Source organism: Ambystoma mexicanum, chromosome 10 (genome assembly GCF_040938575.1).
Source record: "Ambystoma mexicanum isolate Mex_15411 chromosome 10, UKY_AmexF1_1, whole genome shotgun sequence".
NCBI lineage: Eukaryota > Metazoa > Chordata > Amphibia > Caudata > Ambystomatidae > Ambystoma > Ambystoma mexicanum.
In genome coordinates, this window is record NC_090932.1 from 963,243,342 (window position 1) to 963,259,847 (window position 16,506).

The 16,506-nt window shown below is 44.4% G+C and overlaps 1 protein-coding gene across 3 annotated transcripts in view; it reads right to left on the reverse strand.

Moving 5' to 3' along the window:
• The window catches only part of FNDC3B (fibronectin type III domain containing 3B), a 796,261-nt gene that overhangs the window by 65,573 nt on the left and 714,182 nt on the right, over positions 1 to 16,506 (reverse strand). For all 3 annotated transcript variants that reach the window (XM_069618738.1, XM_069618739.1, XM_069618740.1), the window contains one exon: positions 6,404 to 6,684. In XM_069618738.1, the coding sequence (XP_069474839.1) occupies positions 6,404 to 6,684 (281 nt within the window). The remainder of the gene's footprint in view (positions 1 to 6,403; positions 6,685 to 16,506) is intronic.

The window sequence follows — 16,506 nt, forward strand, 5'->3', positions numbered from 1 at the left end:
TGTTCGACACCTAAGAACTCTGATGAACACAGCAAAGGGCCAGGTTTGAGTGAACTTTTCAACATGCAGGGAACAAACAGGCATGACAACTCATTCAAGACTAACAATCAACGCCAAGAGGTCAACGGAAACGATGCCTCAGATTATCAGGAGGCTTTTCTGATGTAGCGCAATGTACCATGCAAACTACGATTCCAGCAACTATGTAGGCTCAATAGAGATTCTTACCTCTATGCCCAAAAAGATACCCATTCTATTTTACAATACAGCTTTTTAATGGGAGCAGGAGAATAGATACACTGCAGGTGAAAGCAATTATTCCCACACACGATTCACTGTAGAATGACAACATGGATATATAAAGAAGCATACAGGGAACAATGCATTCCTATAAGAATAATGTGATCTATAAGATTATTCTGTGTCTTCATAGTGTATTTTCCACCCAACGCTCCGACTCATCCATTCACGATTTGAGCACTCTGCTGGGAATAAAACAGACAAAGGGAGCGGACAAAAACCACTTGCAACACGTGAATCAATTTAATTTTGAACTGACAGCCCATAACACAAAGCCCACTGGGTCTGTATTCCTGGAACTGTGTGATTAGCATTAAAGAGGGAAAACCAGATACCAGGAATTTAACAGTGTAGCTTCAGTGCAATCTTGACAAAAATACAAAAAACCAACACTAAATAAATTGCAAGAAAGGAGGAGGACATTTCTTTGTCGCTTTTGAACATAGCTGTCTCAGTGCTGTCCACAGCCCTGTTTGTTAGGAACAAGACGCTCGGCCTGCAAGGGTCACTACCACTCTCTAGATTTGGCCGTGGGGATACAGCAAGGAAATGGTCTGTGAGGCCGGGTGCCTGAGTATAGAGAATAGAGCAATGCCTGAGTGTATGAAGACAGAAGTGCATGTGTGTACATACCCACCCCCTATCTCTCTCTCTCTCTCTCTTGCTCTCTCTTTCTCTCTCTCTCACCCCCCCCTTTTCTACCCCTCCCCCTCCTCACTTTGGTTGCTCAACTGACACACAACTATCACAACCCGTATGAGTGAAATACACCCTGTTAAGATGGATTTCTAAACTTTGACCTGGTGGGCAGAGGTTTAGGAGGCCACCCTAGTTTAGTGGAACAGGGGAACCTTCTGGATAAACCAGATCAATCTACGGTAGCTTGGCTGGGAGTCAAGACTACGTCTAAGAAGCAGTGAGAGTGATTGGAAGCCCACAATGATCATACACAGTAAAACTCCACAGATTACCCTTAGACAGATCTATATCAAAAATACATTTATGAAAGGCCTTCATAACAAAACCACGATTAAACTATAATTATCAAGAGAACAATTACCAGACACGCTTATTCACTATGTATCAATAATGTGATTAGCCTAAGGCTGGTGATGGGGAGAAAATAACCACAACCTGTAACAGAAAGTGGTTAGTTCAACATATATGTCTGTTTAGGAAGTCCTTCATCAACAATCCCTAACGTATGCAGTCCAGCTCTACGAAGTTAGGAGCCTAGCGCTCAAAGTACAGTTGTGCGTTAAAAACGCGCGGTTGTGTGTAAAACGTGTGTAAAACGAAAAGTGGGTTTGCTTAAGGGGGCAGTAGCTGCTCAGGAAGGGGCTTGAGGTGATGAAGAATAAGTTCCTATTCCTAGAGGAGGGTCTCCCCTTGTGGGTAGAGCAACTTTCGGAGTTTGGGACTAGCTGGGGAGCTCAGGCTATCCCAGCCCAGGTGAGTATCTTTTTAGAGACACTTGTGTGTAAAAAGTAATGGGTGTGGAAGGGGGCTACTGGTAAGTTAGGAAAGTATTCACCGACCCTCAACACAGTCTGGACCAAACTTTGGCAGTGCAGCCCACTTCACCTGTAGGTGTTAACCCTGAAGTTAAAGGATGCTCCAGCTCTCAGCGGCTGTGAGACGGGACGATCGTCTTTGGCGGGACAGTAGCCTTTATTACCTTTATTCAGCTTTCGAAGAAAGGAGAAGGATAGTTCCAGTGCAGCATGTCTAAGAACATGGTAGGTAAGAACGGCAGGCACTTTCACCCATGGTCACCACAGTGGGATGATGCAGGAACCGCAAATGCTTGTGGCATGGCATGCTTTCATAAATACCAACCTAGAGGAGCTAGGACTACAAGTTTTGGTGGGACAGTCTTGACTCTCAACTCGGGACAGCTGTGTTCCTATGCGATACCCTGGTTTCAAGCTGGACAGTTCACTGGATGTCCCAGGACCACTTCCGAAGAGGCTCCTTGCGAGTATAAGTAGGAGAAGCCGGGAGTAGTTCTTCGCACTACTCCAAAAGGGTGAAGCGCCCTTGCTGGCCTTCTTGGTTCAATGAAAAACCATGGGTCAGATGGGACAATAGTGGGGTCAGGGTGCCAAACCTTCCGAGCACGTCACTGGCGGTTCCTCGAGTCTGCTTCTTGTTAAGGATACTTGGCTCCTTATGAGGTATGGTGTGAACCTCAGTAGATCGACCTGGAATGGATGCAATGCCCCTTCGCTTATCCAAGATTCAGTTTGCGCTCCAATCTCAGATAGCCAAACTGAAGATCTGCTCTCTTGCATGCACGCCAGGCGTGGAACAATCATGGCCAACGGTGGTTCCAGTCATTCAGGACTATCAGACATACTGACACCAGTAGTGTGGATTGGGACCAGACAGTCCCAACCATCTTCCTGGGCACTAGAACACGTGGCATGCAGGGGACCACGAAATATGTGGTTTTCATGCAAGGCTGCATGCCCAAATAAGGAATACCCGGGTCTTTCGACCTGGGGGGAGGCAAAGGGACATAATTGCCAAAGGACTGAACAAAAGACTTTGTGACACTGCCATTTTCGGCACTGGCCACAGTCTTGGGCCAAACGCAGTAAAGTCAATAAAAACGAAGTAAAAATTATTTTAAAGTAAACTGCTGCCAGCAGTTCATCCTAGGCACACTTGTACAAACACCCAAAAATCCTTAGAGAGTGGCTCGGGCCATAAAACAAAAGGACCACTATGCGCAGTACTGTAAGGTACTTGGCACATAGTAAAAAGTTTCCAAGAAATGGCAACATAGTCGAAGACTAAGGGAAACAGTTTCCCAGTACTGACAGCCTGAAGGATGTGACAGTTTCCCCATAACAAATGACTGAAAGCCCAGAGAAGTGCAGCTGAAGGCTGTGCTCCACTGGAAAAATGCAGGTTAGGTAAGCCAAAAGTTCTGGGGGTTCACAAATGGAGTACAAATTGCACCCAAGGGAAATCTTTCCTAACACAGCCTAAAATGTGTCAAGGACTGTACAGTTTACATCTACTTGCTTGTATTCCAGTTCATTCCTAGATGCAAAGAAAGGTGGACTGCTCACCGTTGCTGGCCAAACATACAATTCTGAGGGAGTAGAATGCAGGTGTGCAGGTTTGGGATAGACCAAGTTAGCAATTTTACCACTAACACCACATCAGTTTCCCCTTCTCCTGACAAGCGATCAAACGATGCTGCCTCCTGATGACACAGTGGCCACAGGTTGCAATAATAATGCCTGGGTGAACAGTTTAATGGAATCATTAAGTATTAGAATAAGGTGTGAACACAATTTCTCTGCTCATCTTTTACTTTTCTAGACTTTTGCTTTGACCCTAGATCAGAAGATTGTTTTATGTACACCTGTTTGCGGAAGCCTTTCTGCTCTCACACTTGCTTACAGACTTTGAGCAATAATAATCTGATGACCATTTTGAGGAATGTCTATTCGATGTTCACTTCTACATCACTCTTTTCTTCTTTTGAGAATTTACTAAATGTGCTCAAATCTTGCTTGTATTTTTCACCCTATTTATTTTTCTTAATGATCAATTATCTACAAGTACCATGATTTACCAAGAGCTTGGTATCACTCACCCGATTTAATACACCTTTCCGGTAATTATAATTTCTCGATTTAACTTGGCTCTCCATTTCTATTACTGTCTAATAGATTCTCTGGCTATTTCATAGAGTCTACAATACATATGGGATTGAGACGGCTGGGAGATGGAGCTATTTTGTTCCATGTATAGCCTAGAAGAGCCTGGTTAGCGTGACTTCTCTGTGTACCAGGTACTACATTCGGGTGACTAGTCCAATTTTTGCCAAACAAATTAGTTCTGTGTGTTTGTGGGTGTATTTTAAGTACCATTAGGACGCAACTAGAGGGCATCTAAAGCACAATGGATCTTATATAATGGACAAAAAAAGGATAGGTTTCATCTATATTATTACTAGGGCATTTTCTGAGCGCCTACATAGCTTTGGGAATCAACAGATCGCTTTACAGTCATAGGGGGAATTACACAGTGAGTAAAGCAGAGATTAAAGGGAGCAGAGAGCTAACAACGTGGGAGGGCTGATGATTTGGCAGCAAGTGATCTACAAGCAACTGGGGACGAAAAAGTGGGGAGAGCAGTTCTCCCAGTCTTAGGTTAGATGGGAGTGAAGGTGTGTGGAGCTAGATGTTAGGATGGAGCCATTCCTTGAAGAGGAGGATCTTGAGCTCCTTCCTGAAATGTAGCAGCGAAGGTGCGGGTCTCATGTTGATGGAGAGGAGATTCCAGAGTCTGGGGACGTCAAAGAGAGACGGCCAGCCTTCTGGTTCCTTTCTTCAAGTCTGTACTTCTTGTGGATCATACTTCTCTGGACATGCTGACCTTCGCAGCGAGATAGCGCAGGGTCTTAACGGCAATGGCCTTGTAGATGATGCAGCATGACTTGAAGGTGATACACTGTTGCAGTGGGAGCCAATGCAGTTTCATGAGTGTCGGGGTAATGGGGTCGAATTTGCGGAGTCCTTTGACGAGTCATGCTGCAGCAAGTAGCACATATCTCAGGGCTGCCAGGGTAGCCGCAGAAGGCCTTCCAGAAGGGTAATGCCACCATTCAGGTGGAAGAGGACCACGGTTTGGACAGCAGAGTGGAAGTTGTTTGATGGATGAAGGGCTTAATGGAGATGTGTCTGTTGATCTTTGTTTTTGGCACCCAAAATAGAAGGGGTAGTGCCGATTGAACAAACTACCAAGTCGGGACCCATAATAATCTACAACATACCATGGGGATAGGTCGTTCGAACCAAAGGTATGAGTTAATCTTATCCCTCCTGAAGCCACAACTTAGATCTCTTGCTTCCTAGGGGAGAGAACCATCAGAGTATTTTTGGGGTACACCAGGGCCCCCCATTCACCAATTTCTTGTGGTGTTCCGTAAGGGTTGTGCATTTCTCCAACCCTGTATCTTTACAAAACCCCTATTCGTCCCCCTTGATTCCATCGGCATATTATATACAAAATATGCAGATGATATGCAAATTCTACTCCCCCATCTTTGGCAACTACTTGGAAGAATCCTCCTTACTGAACTCGGTCTACTCAACCATTCAAACCTGGATGGCCACACACTGACTGTGCCTAAACAATGAAAAAACTGAGGTCCTCATGGTGGCCACATCTGCAATGCTCAAGAAGCTTGAACTGCCCCCCCCTCCTCCCCGCAGTACACCGCCTTTTTCATCGAGGGCATCCTGATCACAGTTTCTCAGTCGGTAAAGACACTTGGAATCTACCTGGATGGTACGCTCTCCATCCCGCCATGTGAACTCTATCGCCACTTTAGCCGCCTAGACAACCAAGCTCATTAATGCAGCTATACACTGAAAACTGCCACACAATAGCCCAAGCCACGATAGGCTCAAAACTTGACTATTATAAAGCACTCTTTGCAGTTACTTCTGAACATAACATTAGGAAGTTGCAGGCCATTTAGAACATTGCCCTTAGAGCAGCATTGAACATTTTGAAACCTGAACACATCACAGCAGCGAGAAGAAAGGCACATTGGCTCCCCATCCAAGAGAGAATTCGATTCAAGACACTATCAATCACTGACAGATGTCGATCCCTGAAGGGCCCCACCTCCCAACTCTCTCAGAAAAAACTAAGGCAACCTCATCCAGAGCCACCAGATCGGCCTACGCTCATCGCCTCACCCAGCCCAAATTTAAACAGGCAAAAGCTGGAGGCTCAAGTGTCCCACTCATCGCAGCTAACCAGTGGAACGAACTCCCGCCAACCTTGCAACTGGAACGCTCCTAGTAGACATTGCGGAAATCTCAAAAACACCCTATTTGCATAACTTCTGAAAAACAGTCTGCCTCAGCTCCTATTCCTGTTTGTGTTCTGTATTGTTTCTTTACACCTCTCACTGATCAAGTGAGAGCACCTTGATGCCTGAGGGCTTAGTGTGCTACACAAATGGAAAAATAAATAAATATATATATATATTCTTACACACACCCACACACAAACAAATATGTGCACAATGGAGCCATCATAAACATTAACTACAAAGGATAGCACTTACTGATATGTGGTTTCGGGAAGCAGTTCCTCAATGACGTAGCGTGTAGCGTTCCCTATGCAAATGCAAGTGTCTCCCAGTTCAATGTTGTATTCAACAATATCAGAACCGTTACTGCATGGTTCTTCCCAGTTCAACACAAGGCACACTGATGGGAACACTGGGCAGACATCTGTGTGGTCGTCCTCCGATACATACAGTGTAGAGATCACACCAGGAACTGATGATGGCGTTTTGCAGTTCACAAGATCACTGTATGGTCCTGCACCTGCCATATTTACAGCCTGAAAAGGTAAGAGACAATTTATGGGAGCAGGCAAGTAACTGGTCAAGGTAAGCCATATGAAAGCAGAAACCTGCTTAAAGCTTTTCTGAATGTACCTTTATTTGCTCATTCGTAATCTGGTAAGCTGGTTATTTATTATTTAAAGGAATGGCACAATTGCTGCTCTTTGCGATGAGACAAAATGGAAGAAATGCTAGTATTGAAACGCATTGATAGACTAGACAGAACATCCTTGATTCAGTACAGCATCACTTAATAACAAGTAGACGTGAAACACAGCTCATAAAAACAGGATACAATGAGCATGCATCTTCCTATCGATAGTGAACAGTACAGAGAATGTTGTGGGGTAATTAGCAAATTAACAAAAGTACCTGGGATCAATCTACTCCCGATGACTCAAGCCAGCCAACACAAGGGCACCATAGATTTAATATTCCCAAATCATCAATTTCAATAATGCCTGGTTTACACTTTCTTGCCAACTATGCATAGTAAAAAGAGGTCTCAGACTATGTCCTCCCCATCACATGCTCTGATGACATCCTTTAGGTGCCAGACACTCACTAATTTCAATGCTTAAGATTGGATCATAATTAGATGATCCGCACACGGCTTGTGCCAAGTGTGTAGATGCCCGAAGAGGACTATGTTGCTGTGCTTCAAAGTATCATATTGTGAAGTTTGCAGTCTCTTGATACTGTTGCCTCGTCTGAGAAATTTGCTTCCAGAAACTAAGGGGTCTGGCCTTTGACTGTGTTCAGATTTGCACACTCTGGGTTTTCCAAGGAAGCAGTAACTAGGAGCAAGTTGTCGTTTTAACACAATGGATTATTTCAAGTAAAATAACCCAATCTCATCTAATGTCCTTGAACCATGACCATTGCCTTCTAGATATACACTTAAATTATTATGATTTGTTTTTATTAGTTGTGTGAAAAGTTTGTATCAAACTATATCACAGTAAAGAAAATAAATACATTATGACAAATCACTATATTCAAGCACCCTTTCAGCAGGAGACTCTACTTGTGCATAATGCAGCAGCCATACTGTAGAGACAATCTTCCTATCTTAAGGGCTTTGCCATCACACTCAAATACCTACTTTGGCTCTGAGCCATCATCAAGGTCAGGTCCAAGACACCCATTTATGCCAATAAAAAAGCATAGAGGTATTTTCAAATTCAGCGGACCCACCAAAGGACGCAGGGTGTGTCTAATGTGCCCAAGGAAACGAAATCCTGCTGTCAGGGGGGAAGCATTGATGCGTGTCTGGTGTACTGACTCTCCTTTCTCCCACCTTGCAGCTGTGCCGATTGTTGAAAGCCAGACTTATTTAATTTGTCCTTGCATGCTCTGTTTTTATAATGTTTTTCCAGAACGTGTAAGACACTAAATGACACAGTTGTGGCACCTTAAAAGCTGTAGCAATCTTAGCTTACAATTTTTGGTTAGTCAAATAAGAGACATTAAAGCTTGGAAATGACAGATTGTTCATCACTTTGATTTTATTTAACGGCACATGCTTGAGTGTGGTGTTCTGTACGTATTTACTGAAGCAAAAGAAATTCACAACAAGAGTTATCATTCATTACTCATTACGTAGTTTTGTTTTGCTTTGTACAATGATTTACATAAACCATACTGAAATATTGTAGGATTCTCAGGCTCACAGGTAGGTTCCAGTATAATTCCTTTATTACAGCTTCAGTCAGTTACATCAAGATAGATAACCACTGACTCCCATCACCCAGACAGGGGCTCTCCAACTGCCTGCCTCTAGACCCTTGCCACCACACATTCTCTCACTCACACATAAACATTCTCTCAGTCACACCCAACAGTCTCTCTTGCATCACCAGCTTCTACATCCATCCCAAGCACTATGCAACACATTGACAGTGGGAGACCGGAAGGGTGTCTAATAGCACCTGGGTTTTGAAAAACAAATCCTGTTGACTAACCAGGACTCGGAGTTGGGAAAGCAAGGTCTCCTTAATGGTGGCTATTCAACCAGAATCAAGGACTTTAATAATCCTGTTTTCCCCTTCAGGTGGAATGACGATTACTAGCATAGGTTCTCAACTTTTATCAACTGAGCCACATCCCACTTCTAACACCATATGTAAGGGAGGTATGGTATCACAGTATGACACTGACACAAGAGATATCATTTCAAAACCTTTTTTCACATTTCAGGGTTTGGATATTTACCAAAGTTAAAGAAATTCACAACAAGAGTTATTCATTGCTGATTGCGTAGCTTTGTTTTGCTTTGTACAGTGATTTACATAAACCATACATCAATCACATAATTAAACCACAGCAATCCTTAACTTATCCCCAAGAGAAATACCAATTACATTAGACTATTATTTTTCCATCATTAAAAGTGGCTGTTATTGCATTAATTAAAACTTTCAAAACTATACAGGCAATCACTATCTCAATTAATTCGTTTTATAAATCCCTGCTACAGGACAATTCAGTAAACACTTCTGCTGCATATCCAAAACTGGGTATTTAAAGAAAATGTGTGCTGTGGGCTGTAGCACCTCACTGTATGATCTACACCATTGTTGTTCTTTTGGTACATTATAAGAAGCCACACAACAATAGGAATGTAAATTATGTTGATCCATGGGATTTTATCCATAGTTCCACACCGTAAGAATGCAATGCAAAGCTATTGACATTTTTAGCGATGGTATCATGGGCTGTAGATGAAATTAAAATCCAATAAAATGAGCTTTTATCATTTTGTGTTATTTTTCGTGTTGCCGTACAGATTAGTAACACACGGAGGCTTTGGTTTTTAATATTGTTTAAAACAGAGCAGAATGGCACATCGTTGGAACAAAAGGGATTGTTATGCCACTTCCTCCATTTCTATAAACTCAGTGAAATTACACCAGGAAACAATTGGCATATTGGCACTTTAAAATATCCAATTAACATCCAAGGCCTTTTCGATCTCTTCTAGAAAAGCTTTGGTCTTCTTGAAAATTTATGATAATTTTTGAGATCTCCCTCGTGAAGCCACTTTCGCTTGGGCAGGCTGCCAGATCAATGTATCTGGTTGTAGTCTACCATGTCTTTCATTATAGCGTTCAGTGCTCTGTGATCTGGGCTCAAGGGTGGAAAGAGCAGCAAAGCTTTCCTTCCCCTCTCATTTCTCCAACACAGGAGTGCACAATTTTCTCACCAACTCCTATTTCCTATTTCAACACCACCATCACTGTCCCTTAAACTCCTAAATGTGTTAGATGCCCAAGTGATGCCCATCAGCAGTGGTTAAAAACATTCCCATCCTCCTCGATAAAGAGGTTTAGAGATGGACAGCCTTGGGCTCATGGATGCGCCCATGGCTGGACATCAAAGGGCAGTACCTGCATCCCATCTAGATAAAATTGCTGCTGTAGCTGGAGCAGCTCCTTCACAGGTGGGATGGACTGTCTCGTGAACGAGAAGCACCTGGAATGACAAGACTTTTGTGTAGCCAGAATGGGCATCTTCAGTAACTTGGCTGAAGCTCCATAGGTCAAGACTTTTGTGGAGGGCCTTCACCTTCATGTGATCACATGATTCTCATCAAATCGGTTCTATGTCATTTTTTCTGCTTTCTGAAGGTCGCACATAAAAAAGACAGATTTATTTCAGTAGATTTTGTGTGGCCCTCACAAAGCACCAAAAGGACATGACCGAGGGATTGCTTCATTTTAAATTTGGGGGTTCCCCCCCGATCTCCCACTTTGCTCCTTGCCACCCCGCTCCGCCATTCCTCCACCGCACACACATTTTTTCTTACAAACACACACACACGCACACAGACACAGACACAGACTTACCTGACACTCCTATGTCTCCTCTTCCGGGTCAAGCCGTGCCTGTCAGCCCCTGCGCGCACACGTCTACATAGCAGGGGCTGACAGTTCAATTTAGAAAGACCACTCTGCGCAGTCACAGAGCCGTCTTTATCAATCCATTTTTTTTGCTCGATTTTTATAAAACTTTTTTTTGACTCGGGACCATCAAATCGTCATCAGTTTGTTTTCAGTATCTGTGGAAAAACCTGATATGTACTTGAGGAATTGTGCTTAATGGACACCCCTGGGACAGTGATACATACATACAGACAACGCTTTAAAGCCTCCTTACCATCGCACATAACCGTCAAGTAGATGTTTCTACTTACAATGTCCCCTAAGGTGTGGGAGGCATTTTGAGAAAACCTTTGGTTTACATCTTATGGTTGAGTCCTGGATCATCAAAATCCTCAGGTGTGGGATGATTTGCGAGAAATATCGAGTGGCCAGGTGCAACCCTATGCTTGTTTGCAACTTTCTAAAATACAGGAGAGATCCCAATATCAGAGAGAACGCCTTCCTGCCTGGTGTCTGACTCCAAGATGTCAGTCAGCAAGTGCAACTTCCAAATAGTTACAGTTGGATCCAATCTGAGGTAATCCGCAACCTTACACGTTACCAGGTTAAAAGGGGACACATCTTCTCAGGGACCATTGTACACTTAACGGAAAACAAGCTCAGGAGATGTATTAAACATGCCGTTCTCCTGATGAATCTTGGGGAAATTCTCGACCTCATAAATCTGTGCTAAAAGTGCCAATGGATACTTAAAGATCCTTATAATCCTCTTCATTCCCTCAGGGGACAGGTAGACCACCATAAATCTGCTTAAAGCTACCCAAAGCTTGCCCAACACCTTTGGAGGGGGAGCGGATACCAGCACCCGGTGTTTGGCATAGCACAAAGGGCACCAGTGTGGGCAGTGATAAAGGAGACCTGCACCACCCTCATAGGGAGTCTCTGCTTTGTTGCCAACTACTGTAGCCTGGAGGCAGAGCTGGGTCCTTTGGAATGGGGGCCCAGAGTCAGATCGGGCTAAGTACATTATTGGGTACCTGGTCCACCCTTGCTGTCCAGAAAAGGAGCAGTGCTGGCCTCGCCGGGACATTCTGCTGTCAAAAGGCCAGCACTAAACAGCCAGAGAACTTCTAGGAAAGCCAGTCGTAAAAGGAAAGTTCCTTCTGGGACATTGTACAAAGACAGGGTCTGGTGGGCTGCATCCAAGTCACATGAGGAAGGGTGCCTAGAAGGAGACCTACCTTTTTGACCCGGATCTCGTGAACTCCCTATGCCACTTATACAGACAGCTTAGCCTCCAACACGCATCTGTGTCAAAAATCTTAGTGTCTAACTCGCGATAGAACTAACGGGACTGAGAACAGCTCCCCTTGCTCTTTTCTAATGGATCAGGGTGAACAGCAGTCCTCAGGGCTAGAATCCTCCGCTAGGCACCAACCACAGAACTGGTGAGGATACGATACAGACAAACTCTGCTTGCAAAATATGCATGAGTTCGAATACGGACACATTTGGAGGGTGCACCCTCTGATTGGGTAAACCTGAGTTGCAGCGTCAATGGCACACAGGAAATCGGAAGTAAGGCTGCTGATGGGCATGTGTGGTTTGATATACACCCACCAGCTGCACCCCATCTGGTGCCAGCAGAGCTCGTGAAGCTGCAACAAAGCCAGTCACAGAGTCATACCTACACCCCTGGTGGCGTATAAAGATTTCAGAGTACATCAGGAGTCACTAAACACCAGACATGCATGGTAGGATGTTCCAATGCAATATCTTTTTGAAACATATACAGACAGACACAGGCCCTGTCTGCCCTGGCCGCTAAATGGATATGTAGCAGTCTTTCTATCAGGAGAACACAATGGCCTGATCATTAGTCTCAACTGGATGAAGAGTCTGTCTGTAGCGATGCATATATATGTGGCTACACATACTTCCCTTCACAAAGATAAGGACTTTGTGGCATCAGGAGTGTTAGACAGTCAGGAACCACTCTAATGATGGAATGAAATTATCCCCTCCCCCCCGCCCTTGAGATCTCCTTCGTATGCTAGTTGCTAAAGTAGAAAATGATAGTCATCAGTCATGCTTAAAGAACCCGCAATGCAAACAGATGTGAGCGCTGTTAACTATATTGCTCCAGGGATTTTTTTTGATTTCATCTAATGAAATCCTGCTACTGCTGTTGAGAAGAATGATTGTAGAGACAGTCGCAGGTAGAGATGCCCTGCTCTCACAGCAACCTAAAGCAGAGTGCAGAAATTGTGTTTTTCCCTCCATGTCTGTTCCGGAGAACTATCAAGTCGCATCGGCACGTTTTCAGCTTTTCCATATTTCTTACATTTTCAACAATCTAAATTTGAGACAAAGACAGGTGCGAAATCTCAGGGATATGGCAGATAAAGTAAATAGAAACAATCTTTCACTGTTAAGTATAGCCGGTCCGATAGCACAGCGAGTTGAACGCTCATTCTGACATCTGTGCGTGGCCTGCTGACGCAGGTTCGAACCCTGGCAGGGCCAACTCAGCCTTTCATCCTTCCGAGATCGTTAAATTGAGTACCACGCGGTGGGATAATAACAACTGTGATTGCAGCGCTTAGATAGCTGCGGGTTTGTAGCTCTATAAAAAAACGAGTTATTATTATGAAGAAACATTGCCCAAGAACATCTGCAGTTGGGGCTGCTTGCGGGCTGACATGGCACAGGATTTTAGCTCCAAATAAAGACACAAGCAGAAGATGCGACTATGGAAAGATTCACACAGGAACGATGGACCTGCATCCTCCTTGCACTCCTTATCAGAAAGGTGTGTGACCTCCCAGGTGTATCCAGGACACAAAGTGGGGTGGAACAAGATGGAGCTGTGCTCCAGCAAAGTTTGTCTTGCTGGAGCGCCGCTCCACTTCAAGGCCCAAATCCCCCAGCTGAGACGTGCGAGACTGAACCTTTAATGTAGGAGCTCTGTGTAGGAACAGCTCAATCCTCACAACCCGGGGACAAGCTGTCCAACTGGGCAGATATGTCTTGCAACTTACAAACACTTTTCTATTTGAGTAAGTTTTGAGATGAATGAAAAGAGCAGAGCACCCAATGTCCATGTCTTGTTCAATCAGTCAAACTTTTATTTCAGATTTCTCCTTTAACAGTAGAATCAAATCTACATACAACAATCTTCAATGATCAGTGACACAATAAAACTCAATTTAAAATCAGCAACCTCCACCCAGAATAAATAATTAAAGCAAACAATCAAATTGGCGCCAAGACTAAAAAGAACACAAAGCTTCTAAGAACCTATGTCGTGCACAACATGCAGCCTCAAGTTTATGGCTCTTCTTAGAAATTCTGCTGAGTTATATAAACATTGAATGTCCTCAGAATTGAGAATATAAAACATTGCTTCCCTAAAAGACCTAATAAGATTGCCTTTGAAGTATGGTTTTTCCTCCACCTTACCTCCAAATCCGTAGTTCGGTCGTGTGGTAATGTGGTGGTAAAAGAGTTTTTGGTTACATCACTGAACTCGTAATGAGGCCCACTGATCGGAATTGACTAGTTCTTTGTGAAGGTTTGAGTGAGGCAAACAACTGGCTTGCGTTTGCAATCAGACATATTAAAGTGTTTTATAACATTATCTTTAGAACCGATTTTCATCTGCCTACGCACTTCAGAGCGGAAATGTTGATTTTCTTAAAGGTGGGGTTTGTAATCATGGAGGGACCTGCCAGCTAAATAGTGAATGCTCTTAAGTGCCGCCCACCCGCACCTGCTTTAACGTCACGTCTTTAAAGACCAACAACACTTGTCTGATCACAGCACTGGTCCTTCTGCTCTGCATTTTCATAGTACTGTAAAGCAGGTGTGGCCATTACCCAACAATGTGACCCCCTCAAGTCATCAACCTGCGGAGGATGAAAGGGTGAGTGGGAACTGCCAGGATTCGAACCTGTGACAAGTAGATTACACACAGATCCCAAAAGCGAGCGCTTAACACACTGAGCTATTTTACAGACTACACAACTGGCCAATCAGGCAGCAGCATCCGTCCGAGACATGTTAGGATAGGTTTTCAAAATGTTGGGAGGAGCCAATAAGAAATGGCAAAAAAAGTTTTGCAAACATGAAACTTGCATTACTGTTAGGGCGGGCGAGGGCTCCAATCTCTTTTTATGTCATATTTATTTCTAAAAACCCTTAGGCTTAAGAGTCAACATCCACTGGGACATATCTGCAATGATTCTCAGATGAATGGAATATGTTGTGTTTAGATCTTTCTGTCCCTTGGTTGATGCGAGTGCGCGCTGTGCCTGTTGGAATGTTGGTCTGGAATGTTTGCCTGTAGCATGGGGTGTACGTTCCATGTAATGCAGTTGGGGCCTGGAGAGTATTGGATGAGGGGCCGGTGGAGGTCTCCCTCCCTATATGTGTACCTACTTGACTCACCTCCTGTGTTTACAAAATAAAAGCTGGGGCCTCGAGGTAAAGGACTTGTCACACCTCAATGAACACAGCGCGACTGCAGTCTGGAGGAGGACTTTCAAGATAAAGGGGAGGAGTACGAGTAACGGAAGGTGGGCGCACCATCTGAGTGAGGGAGCATCACGCTCGGCCCCAGAGGGAGGACCAAGGTTGAAGGTCGTTATTCCCTAGAGTTTAGCCCTGTATCGGCTGGCTGGTTGTCACGGGAATTGAGGGGCCGTTCAGTCCGTGTCACAAGGCGCCGCTCAAAAGCTGGCTATGTCGGGTGAAGGATGGATCGGAAGTGACATGGAGAGCAAAACTGTACTGTTCAGCCTGGAGCAAGGAAAGAAAATGCCCAAAGTGCAGCGGCGCATTGGCCCGGGTGTTGTGACACAAGTCTGGGTGGCGCCATCTAGGCATCGCATCTGGATGCCTTGCATTCAGGGGGGAGGTCCCAGAGAGGCGGACTAACGAGTTTCATGCCTTGGAGCTCAGCAGTACTTGGATGACCCCAGGCCTTTGGAAGGAGGAGCCTACTGTCCACGAGGGTTCCCGTTGGCTCACTGGAAATGCTGCGAGCTTTCTGGGGCATGCGCGTCATTCACCTGCGCAAAAGACGGCCCGTGTGACAAGTGATCGAGAAGGGAGGTGTGCGAGGGTTAAGGAGAGCCTTGCAAAGTTTGAAAGGGCCCTGTTTCCGTGGATGGTGTGTCGGGAACTGTCAGCCAGGACATGAGGGGTGATGTTAAGAGGCATATTTCGGTATTTAAAATTCAAAGTACATCTAAAAATGAAAGTTCTGCATCTTTGTGCGTACCGGACTTGAAGAAGCAAAGTGCTCCAAGTACTGCATTTGTGTTTAAAAATGGGAGTTCTTCATCTTCAAATGTGCCGGAGTTGTTGGAAGGGGATCTTTCGAGTACTTCTGCGTTTGTGTGTGTTCCGGTTATGGGTAATAAGGACAACATTTGAACGGTTGGATAATGCGTTGGGAAGATTTAAAGAGCCTGCTGAGAGGAAAGAACGGGTGCCATCCGGGGCACGCTATGGGCAGTCACTTGCAGAAAAGATGACATTCGAGTTCCTAGATGAAATGTTAGGAGGGTTTTTTTAACAAGCCAGTGTTGGTGGATTAACGTATAATGTGTCTCATTGGAGAAATGGATGCACAAAAGCAAAAGGAAATGTAATGCTTTGTGGTGTTCATTTGGTTTTCTTCCACAGGTTCTTCATACACGCTTAAGGACTTTGTACCAATAGGTTATGGACTCAGTGGTAGCGTTTAACTCCTGTTTATCATTTCTATCGGTTCAATTTGTCTGAGGTCGTGGTTTGAGTTGAGTGCTTGCTGTGTTGGAAGTTGTACAATGAGCATTATTGGTTGTGTTAATGGAAATGGTTGAGTGGTTGCTGTGTTGGAAGTTTGTTTCCACAGGTTCATCTCACATAGGAAAATGACTTTGTAGC